The sequence below is a fragment of the Haplochromis burtoni genome, unplaced genomic scaffold (assembly GCF_018398535.1).
Source record: "Haplochromis burtoni strain Fernald_Lab_line unplaced genomic scaffold, NCSU_Asbu1 Contig_25, whole genome shotgun sequence".
Lineage (NCBI taxonomy): Eukaryota > Metazoa > Chordata > Actinopteri > Cichliformes > Cichlidae > Haplochromis > Haplochromis burtoni.
Window position 1 is genome coordinate 3302373 of NW_024582386.1, and position 10790 is coordinate 3313162.

Sequence of the window (10790 nt, forward strand, 5' to 3'; positions counted from 1 at the left end):
AAATTACGACCTTATTAAATAAGGAAATTATCCCACGTCACTGTTTGAAAGAGTCTAAGCAACAACGACAGCCACATTACTCATTTGTCTGCGTCTCCACTCAGAACCAAAGAGAACGGCTTTGAACGAGACAGCGCTCTGCATCCGGACGTTCACCCCAGCAAACGGCCCTGCACTATAAGTCCTGCCCAGCGTTTCAGCCCATCCAATGGACTCTCCTACCAACCCAATGGTCTGCCTCACCCAGGCCCACTCCCTCCACAGCACTACAGGCTAGACGACATGGCCATTGCCCATCACTACCGTGACACCTACAGACACCCGGCGTCTAATCATCGAGAGATCCGGGAGAGAGCAAGGCCCATTGGTGAGGATACTGAGGATTACATTTGTGTACACGACTGTATATCTCAGAGCACAAGATCACTTTACATACATTTCACCGGTTTCTCATATCTTTATAGTCCACTGAGATGAATAACTATTAAAATAATCAATCAGATTATCATTATAATCAGTGAGACTCAGAAGCCACAGACGTCATAAAAAGTGAGATACATTAACACTCCGCAGACGCACATTTAGATGTGAGATCATCATATTAGATCCTTTTTTCTTTTTGCATAAAGCTGGCCTTGATGAAGCTGTGATAATGACTTGGGCTCTATTTTAAAAATAGGAGACACATTTAGCATGTCTCACCTTGTGATGGATGTTTACTGGAGGAGAAACTCAGTCATCTGAGTCCTGCCCTCGGGGTGGGAGAGCGATATGGAGATAGCAGAGAAAAGGGAAAGTGTGGGAGCAGGGAAAAGAAATGAATAGAGAAAGAGTGCCAAACTGAATTCAAATGAAAAGGGGAGCAAGGGCTTGATGGAGTAATTGATTGTGTCATGCTGAGTTGCTGTTTGTTTATCTGTCCATCTATTTGTCTATCTTTCATTCTTGCAGGTATGCATGCAGGCACCAGGCAGGAGGAAGTGATTGACCACAGGCTGACAGACAGAGAATGGGCTGAGGAGTGGAAGCACCTTGACCATGTAAGAAAAGTAATAACAATTTTATTACTATACTCTACAGTTTTGTCTTTGTAAGTTTTCTGAGTATCAGTTCGTATGAAATTGTTATCTAGCAGATCTTGTGGCGAGTCTTTATTAAAGTTTGGATGCTTTTAAGTTTCTTTATGAGCTCAGTCAAAACGATGTTTGAAATTACATGTATGTGAAGAACCCTACCATTGACAAAGACACCTTCTTTGAATTTAAATCAGCCCATTCATCCTGTCTATGTGTAAACTCAGCGCTGTGTCTGCTCCCTGTCACCTCCAGCTGCTCAACTGCATCATGGACATGGTGGAAAAAACAAGGCGCTCACTGACGGTACTGCGGCGGTGCCAGGAGGCTGACCGTGAGGAGCTCAACTACTGGATCCGACGATACAGCGATGCCGAGGAGCAGAAGAAAGGCGCTGTTAGCGGGCAGTCAAGGCAGCAGAGCCCTGCAGCACAAGAAAACACAACTTCAGGTATGGATTCACTTACATGCTAGAAGTATTATTGTTAAATTATAATTAATATGCATGTCTGCCGGTTTTAAGCTTGTTGTTCATCTTTTAAGACTACTGATTTTCAGTTTTTCGGTGTAATCTGTGCAACTTTAATTGTTCTTTAAAGGTATCTATATTAAATACAGACTCTAAAGGTGTCAGCTGATGTGCATTACCTTGCAGTCTGTTACTGTAGGTCTCTTAAAGCAAGGATTATACTCTGCAACCTTCTGAGAGGGTTTGTGCAGACCTCCATGTGCCTGCCTGTTTTTGTGACCACACAGACTTATCTGTGGAGAATTTATATGACAATATGCCAACTAGGCATGTGCCCAGCCAGGAGACTTCAAAGAAGTAAAACAGAAGTGACTGTTGGGTCTCCAGCTGTCCCTGTCTGCAATGGAATATATCCGAGGCTTAAGGCTCGGAAGTTTTTAAACCACTATTAAAGAAGCTCAAATCTAAAATGAGTTCAAAATTAATTATTATTAGCTGTAAGATCTTTGTTGTATTTTATGAATTAATAATATTGAGTGTGGAGTCCCCCAGAGTTCAAATCTAGGCCCCCTATTTTTACATTAAATATGTGTACACTGGCTGATAATAAGTCAGTTTCATTGCACTGGTCTCAAAAAGTCCTTTGGAACATAGAAAAAAAGCCAAAATGTTAAATATTTCACAGTTTTGTGTACTATGCCATTGATGGATCTCTGGCTACCATGTCTGTATGTTTGTGTCTTTCCAGAAATTCACCGGGAGCTCCTGCACCGGCCTGTCTCTGGCTACGTCCCTGAAGAGATCTGGAAAAAAGCTGGTGAGCAGCACTCCCATGCCTCTGATCAGTGCACGTAAACACAGTTCCTCTATTTTTCCCCTAATCTGTCTGAAGGCTTTATGCTTTATGGAACTCGAGGCCATGTTTAGGTAGATGAACGAGAAAGGCTCCTTTAAACCTGCTCTCTCCCCTTTTCATCCCAGTGTAGTCTATTGTCTGCAACACAAAACCTTGCTAGATTTGCATTAAAGTCAGGTTATCTATATCTGATTCTGTAGGAAGTTTCATCACTACACACTGCACACTCAGAATATGATGTCAGGCCTTACAAGGATTTTATTGCAGTCAAATAAGGGACATAAGGAGCTTTTACAGCTGGCCCAGTGGTCTCCTGTCAAAAGTGGCAAGATTTGGTTTCAATTTGCTTTTGGCACTTTTTTTATCCCCTTAATGAGAGACACTGCAGCTATCCTACTTAACAGTTTAGAAACTCCTTAATGTTTTAATAACCCGAGTAAAATCAGCACTTGCATTCATTTTTTATAGCTTATACAAACAGCATTGTGTCACTTTTATCACTCTGAAAACCTGAGGGTTCACTCTTTGAGGTTTTGTATTCTCCACCAGTGATACAGTATATCTGCGTTTTAAACCCCCTGGAGAAAAGAAATTGTCCCCTTGCTTGACCAAGCATGATGTGTGAGATACTCAGAACAAGTAATATGCATTTAAATTGAATTGAGTATCACCATCGGGACTCTGCCTCCTCTCCAGTACTCTCTTTCCCCTCACCAGCTTTGATCGATCTTCCATCTAAGGCATTTGGTGTGTAATCACAATTCCATGCACAAGGCATATATCACAAGGCACCGGGGCAATTTCCATGACTGCAAGCAGCATAGTAGGTTAAAGACAAAAGCACCCTGGTTTAAAAACTCGCCTCAATCACAGTGGAGAGAAAATGTTTCTGTCTTTATAAAAGCATGCAGTCGGTCTGATATCGAAAACAGATTTTACATTTTTAACGCCGGTGTAATATGTACTAAGAAAGTGAAGCATATTTGTCAGGCATAAAGCTGTATTTTATCTTTTGTCTGTCGGATAAAAGGGGCCTCTTACTTTTCACTCTATTTGCCTTATCCTCAGTATTTTCCGTTATCCATTTCATTCATATTCTGGCTTAGGAGAGACTGATTTAAATGTGACCCGGGGAGGATTGCAAAATAGGATTTTTAACACAATGGAGTGCAGCGGCGAATACATCTGTTTGAAATGGGCAAAATGTTTACAGTTGGTGATAAATATTCAAGCACCTTGCACGGTGTCCTACCGGTTTCCCACTTCCCCTCACCACATGGGCCTCTGGGATCACAATGGAAATGCATAATTTAAATATAAATTGCATGATTTGCATACACAATTAGTCAAGTTACAGGCTTGATGGGAGCAAACAAAAAAGCCCTCCTTTTGCTTTGACGTTCTGTAGGAATTCCACCGCTTAACACCCACGCGGAAGGTTATTCATTCCTCAAAACAAGGATAAAATAACATATTGCTCTGGCTGAAAAGCACGTTTTGTGAGTGATTACCTGCGATTAATCAGCTCGTGTTCTCGTGAGAATATCCTCGGGATATTCGTTTCCAAATTAAAATATATAAGATCAAGATCTTCCAGGAACATTGAACTTTACATTAATATGTCACACACTGATGTAAATATGCCTATTTAGACATTTAAAAGGTTCTTAAAAAGAAATTAATCAGTGTTTGAACGAAATCGTAATAGTTTAATTAAATCAGCTGACGAGTGTCCCCGTTATCCTGTCAGCCTACAACATTTAGACTTGATGTGCTCTTAAATCTTGTCAGATATTAAATAAATGATAAAATACTAATATTAAATATTCTAAGCTGAAAGTTGGCCTTGAAATATAAAATAAACATGAATAGTTAAAGTAGTTTTCTTTGCCGTGTGAAATAATCCATTGCAGATTTTTGTTTTCTAGTTTGCATCTTCTAGATGTGTTAAAACAGTGATGCAAGTTTAGACATAGTGTGCATTTAAAACATGCATGTTTGGACTGATGGAGTAATTGAATTCATCTGTAGTAGGAGAAATATATTTTTTTTGTTGTAATTTGTTGCTTGGTTTGATATTCCCATAAATAAATACAGACAGCAGGAGAGCTGAGTAGCGAAAACATTTGTGTGCAGTTGAGTTTAGCACGCGCTGCGGACCTAAACACACATCAAGACGAGCTCAGCCTGCAGCTCATTGAACGCGCTTTAGCTAGGAGAGAGCGCAAGAGAGGTTTTCTACCGAGATGTTTTGCAGACTCCCATTGGTTGTTAAAGTGGGAGTGAGTTGCAGTCTCTGCTGTTGCCACATTTTGAGATATTGCTGTGGAGTCAGCCCTTATGGGTCTCTTGCAGTTGCCTGTCTTGCTGCCTCAGAAGCTGAGCATCTGACTGAAAGCATAACAGGAAAAAAAAAGCTTCTAGCCAGAATATGAAAACTGCTCATCCACGCAACTTCAAACTCAGCACTGCTCTCTCCTGAAGTAGATGGGATGAACGACTGGAGAGCAGAACGAAAACCTGACAGAGACACAAACAAGCACAATGAGACTGTGAATATGCTAAAGGGTTGTTTAGAATGGCATATAGCAATTTGGAATCAGCAGCAGCGAGTATGTTATTCCTGTTTAAAAAGCGATGGTGTACTCGTACTGAAAATACAGTCCAGTGAAAATGCACGCGCTACATTGCAGGTACGGGAGGCTTGACTTCCTCTGTCTCCACACTCTTTCCAGAAGAGGCTGTGAATGAGGTGAAGCGGCAGGCCATGTCAGAGCTGCAGAAAGCCGTGTCAGAGGCCGAGCGCAAGGCTCACGAAATGATCAGCAGCGAGCGGGCCAAGATGGAGCGAACAGTGGCCGAAGCCAAGCGCCAGGCAGCCGAAGAGGCGCTCTCCATAATCAACCAGCAGGAGGATTCCAGCGAGGTAGAAGCGAATGTACACATTCTCAGTCTTTCATCATCAGTGTCATTATCGTCTTTTTGTGTCTGGCTTTTGATGCAAGCTGTGGTGGATTATACAGATGCTGTGGGTTTTTTATTACTATTTTAGAAAAAATATTACATAGTGCACATTTTTGTAAAACCTGATTATCCACCCCTTATGTGTTAGTGCATATGGAAGAGCAAAATGAAGTAAGGCAAGGATAATCAAGCACCTATTACCCCCGAGTAACTACTTTACAGTGCTTGGAAGGGTGCTACCATTTGAGCTGAGAGGAAATAAGTAAAAGCATTTGGTAATCTCCATTAGAGACCTGAAAGTTTAATCATTTAACTGAGAGGGAACTCTGCCGTTCATCTGACATTAATTGCAGGAGCGATGTTTGTAACAGAGAAGCGCCCCAGAGAGAGAACTTTCAGAGGTTGTTTATAACTTTGTTCTCCTCTTTCCTCTGGCTATGCAGGCGCCCTGACATGCTCTCCTTGCGGTTTCCAAGATATATAAGTGGCCCTAAGTGTAACAAGAGATTTTTTTTTATCTGTCTGTGGTTTGGGTCAGGCTTAAGCGCCAAGCATAGAAGTAGAGGCTTCTTTCATGGTATCCTGTGTGGTGTACCACTTTCTGCTGCTAATCTTCACGTTGTATTTGCTAGTTCCCAGTTTAATGTGGAATTTTCTTTACTTTTGGTCACAATGTGTGATTAGATTTTCATGTGAAAAGAGCATTAAACCATTACAAATTGCTTTTTGTCTGACTGCTACTTTTTGGGGTTATTTGACTTTGTCTCTTTCTGTCCGTCAGAGCTGCTGGAACTGCGGACGCAAGGCCAGTGAGACATGCAGCGGCTGCAACACGGCACGTTACTGCGGCTCCTTCTGCCAGCATAAAGACTGGGAGAAGCATCACCACGTGTGCGGTCAGACCCTGCAGGCTCAGCAGCAGCAGCAGGCCAGCCAGCAGCAGGGAGGGGTTCCGGGTTCAGAGACCCCCGCTCCCATCAGCTCCTCCGCTTGCACCCCAAGCAGCGGGACCGGGAGTCCGGCTGCTACCCCCCCTGCTGCCACCCCTCGCTCATCCACCCCTAGCACCCCGTCCTCCTCTGCCCTTGATGGCACACCACGCTAAGAAACTCACACAGAGGTAGGAGGCAAAGGCTTCCCAGGTGTAACAGCCAGCCCACAACCCGACAACTACCGTGGCTGTCTACATTGCCCTACAAAGATGCTTAGATACTAGAATGAGACGGCAATACTTCTATCTTGCAGCGTAGTCATAGAAGGAGGAAGTCCATAATCAGGTCATATTGACTTGCCATGACTTTAAAGAAACACAAAGATATTCTTTGTTTTGAATGAATGAATTTAAAAGTTGACATTCTTTTACTGTTACACTTGCTATTCTTGTTGACTGTTTGTCCTTGTACCTGTTGTTGTTAAAGTTGTCGTCATTGTAGCTTATCTTATTTTCCCCTGTAAATATGAAGAGACTGATCAGAGATAGCCGTGAACTCAAGACAAGTATATCTGACCTGCCCTTTTCAAACGTTTTTATTTTTCATCCTGGAGTCAGTGGTTATTTCCTTCCTGTACACGAGACTAGTCAACCTCAGACATTTATCAAACAGCATATCACGGGGAATGTAACTGTCTCAGAGAAAACTTTGGGATAAGAGAGATATTAGATTTAAAAATCCTGAAAGACACACAAAAGGATGAATAAGCATGTTCGCTGCCTGGAGAGGGGAGAGGGGATGGACTGAATCTCCAGCCCACAGACCGCCACGAAACGGGCAGATGTGCAGCAGATTGCCAGCTGTTCAACTGATGTTATTTCCCTCTCACTTGTAATAATATCCAGGTCAGTGGTCTGGGAAATACAAATCCATTTCTCTGATGTAAAAGGAAGAATTCTTGGATAAGATACAAAAACCTTGCACACTTGGAGGACGGACCAAATACAACTCGATCGCTTGGTGGGTCACAGACGCTCTCAAACAGGAAGTGAAGTCATCAACCCACTGGCAAGACTGTCAAATGACCTCGACAGCAGGCTCGGAAAACATAGACTCGCCCCAGACAACCTCCCCTCCTATCTCGACTCTGACAACATTTTTCATCTTTCTTCACATTCTTACTCGTTTTCTGTAGATGTCATGGTGTTTAAGACTTCTGTCCTGTGGTGTCACCAATGGTTATTTATTGTATATGTGTTGGACAATTGTGACAATGCATAGTACTTCAACCAGTCACAACTCTAAGTCCTTCATAACTCTTTCTCTCTAGCTGGTGCAAAAAGAGATAAAAAAAAAAAAAAGAAGTGTTATCTTTTCTTTTTTTTCTTCCCCAAGCTGCTTCTTTTCTATTCTGTGTATAAGTGGTAGATTCCTTGTAGTTCTATAAGTTTTCCTTCCCTACGTCCTCAAGAAAAGACACAAGCTATATCTCAGAGCTGCTACTTGAGTCCGACCCAGATCTTTTCTGAGAACTAGCATGTTGCGCGGAATGCTAACCTAAATGTTTTGTAAAAGGGACATACATAAATGTATTTGCACTGTCACAGAGGTTATCTCGGCATGCTTCTTTTCAGCATACTTGTGTTGTCGGTATAGAGCCATAACTCATCAAGTCATTTTGTATGTAGTATTAGCATCTTCTATTCTCACTTTCTCTGGATGGGAGGAGATGGAAAAACGTAAACCACCAAACCCATTCCGTTTTTCTTTTTCTCTTTTTTTCAGTTTTGTTTTTTTTTCTTTTGGTTGTTAGGAGGGGCGGCCTTTCGTTTTTTTTTTTCGTTGTTGTTGTTTAAATAGTTACAACAGTGCATGCACATTACTGAACGTTTGTTAAATATTTGTTATTTTTTAGAAAAAACTGAAAAAACAACCAAAAAAATTATAATAATAATTTTTAAAAAACAATACAAAAAAAAAATATTCTAACAAACTAACTTTCCAAATGCAGAGGTGTAGACTCCGATTGACAGCTTTAACACTGCAAAGCACCAGGTAACACGCAGTATTAACACAAGAGTTAAACATAAAAACACCAAAAACAGCCAAAGACTGACACCAAGGACCAAAATCCTGATTTAAACGATTTTTGAAAAGAGGTTTGTCCACTCAGACATTCAGGCATTCGTTTCTCCAGCTTTTGTTCATATTTCCATGAACAAAAAGAAAAAGGATTCATTTATCTTTACCGTATTCTGGAAACCACGAGCACTCGTCTCACATGTGGAATAAGAAGGTGTGAATTGACCCCGATGAGCGTGCAGAGCGGAGATACACTTTAACTGCAGCAATAATAGCTAATGTGACACAAACGCAACTTCTGAAACCATTTTTGAAGCAATTCTCGAGATTTCTTTCCTTTTTTTTTTTTTACACATTTTTTCATTACACAACTGTCAGATTCAGTGCCCATTTCAGCTTTAAGCAGTTAAGTTTTTGATTCGCAGAGGTAAATGTGAGACTGGGCTTTCACACCAACGCCATTGTACTGTATTTATTTATTTATATCATTTGGGTTAATCCATCGCAATTTTGTCGAAAACCTTTAGAGTAAATCAGACAAACCTCTCAATCGCAGTACGAGAGCACTTACCCCGACACTCACCCCAAACACCTTGGTGCTACACAGAAGCGCGTTACAAATTCTGACCTCAAGGAACAAGTGGAGGCCCACAAAGGTTTCGGGGCAGTTTGCTCCCTCTGTACTTCCTCATCTCTCCCTCCTTGTCTAACTACAACATACACTTGCATTCTTGACTTTAAAGGGTTAAACAATCCAAAAAGGTGTCTGACACCCTACTAGCGACTTCTCAGAAGCTGTGAAGAAACAGCCAAGCTGTTTTAACACTAGTGTATTTAAAGGTATACAACAAATAATGTATGTGTTCATAATTTTCAGGGCAAAATCTGGGTTTAAAAAGAAAAAAAAGAGAAAAAAAAGTTAGGAAACACGATCATTCAATGATGCTTTGAGAAGCGTTATTGTTATTTTTTTTTTTTTTCTTCCCTCCTCTATGTGTGTTTTGCTACAAATTCCTCGGTGGCAAACAAGTCTCACTCTACCTCTTACAGCACGATAAGAGCATCAGTCACGGCGCTGATACTGGTCTAGTCGAAACCAAATGGGCACAAGAGAACAGGAAAATATAAAACCCAAAGTCGAAGCTCATACAGCTGCAAAACCATATCACTACTTGGTAACAATGCAGACCTCATAAATAAATGAAACCTAAATAGAAATGAGAAAAAAAACAGAAAAAAAAACTTTTGTTATGTTCCTTTATGCCTGTGGCATTTCTAGAGTACATCAAGAGTTTGAATTGTTTGAACAGATTTGAGAAAATTGTGCTAATTTTAAAGAAAAGTGTTGTCGATTCCAATCTCGACGGCACAAGCTAAGGTCACAGATAAGAAATGTTTCTCTTGCTCTTTTTTCTTCCCTGTTTCCCCACCGCCTTTTCTCCTCTTTTTATATTGTTTTTTTCTCTGTTGTTAAGACATGCGGAAGTGCTTGTCGATTTGTCAGCTGGGGGATATACAAAAGGTCAATCTTGGAAAAGAAAAAAAAATTGAGGCTATGAGTTTAGGCATGCCTGTTTTTCACAATGGGGGGGAACGTTATTTAAATTTCCTACTTAAAATGAAACAATAGGGAAATGGAGGGGCCGACAGCAAACAGCAAGGCCGTAGCATTAATTTGGGGGGGAAGGAGTTGAACTTCAGGGGTGGGAGGGTTTTTCCGTTCTCTTGAGAAAATTTATTGTGAAAAAAACAGAGCTCAAATAATTTGAAGTTGTTGTGCAATACTTAATTAAGACATGAAAACCACAGGTTAGTGGTAGGCTGACGCTAAGCGGTCTTTCCATCGCTTACTGTCAGTGTCCTCTAGAGAGCTTTCCAGTCTACTATGTCAGAACTGTGGTTTCTTGTTGATTTTATTTCTTTTTTTTGTTTCTTAATTTTAATTCTTTTCTTTTTTTGGGCTGTAAACTATGGTCTGTCAGTCTGTGAAACTTTGCAGTATAATTCTGGTATTGTTGTTCTTTACGGTGTAATAAATATGTTAATTCCTGCCCAGAGAATTCAGAGTTGTGTTATTTCATTACAGCGGCAAGCCTAAAGGGGCGTCCACGCAGGAAGCAATATTTTCAGTGGCGTGGCGGCCACAGACAAAAAGTCAACGACATTAGGCGACTTTAACGGGTGAAATCACAGCTGCCGGTGTGAAGTTAAACTTTTCTCTGAAGCAGCTGCCAGTGAGCGTGAAGGATGCCACTGCTTGACACATTGCAAGGTGATAACTCCATCAGAGGGTTACCTAGACGATCAGAGCCTGGAGTATCCATTAGTGACTGATTGTCAGCATCACAAAGAGAAAATCGTTTCAAATTCAAATTCAAATTTTTATTTGTCACGTACACAGTCATACACAGTAC

General features: G+C 41.1%; 1 protein-coding gene across 6 annotated transcripts in view; it reads left to right on the forward strand.

The window, feature by feature from the left end:
• runx1t1 (RUNX1 partner transcriptional co-repressor 1) overlaps positions 1-9268 on the forward strand; it is a 56164-nt gene extending 46896 nt beyond the window's left edge. For 3 of the 6 annotated variants that reach the window (XM_042218932.1, XM_014332121.2, XM_014332124.2), the window contains 6 exons: positions 105-367; positions 952-1049; positions 1329-1524; positions 2291-2359; positions 5092-5324; positions 6144-9268. In XM_042218932.1, the coding sequence (XP_042074866.1) occupies positions 105-367; positions 952-1049; positions 1329-1524; positions 2291-2359; positions 5092-5324; positions 6144-6467 (1183 nt within the window). In that variant the 3' untranslated portion in view covers positions 6468-9268. The remainder of the gene's footprint in view (positions 1-104; positions 368-951; positions 1050-1328; positions 1525-2290; positions 2360-5091; positions 5325-6143) is intronic. The other 3 variants (XM_014332123.2, XM_014332122.2, XM_005917412.3) reach the window with 3 other exon arrangements.
• The last annotated feature ends 1522 nt before the right edge of the window (positions 9269-10790 follow it).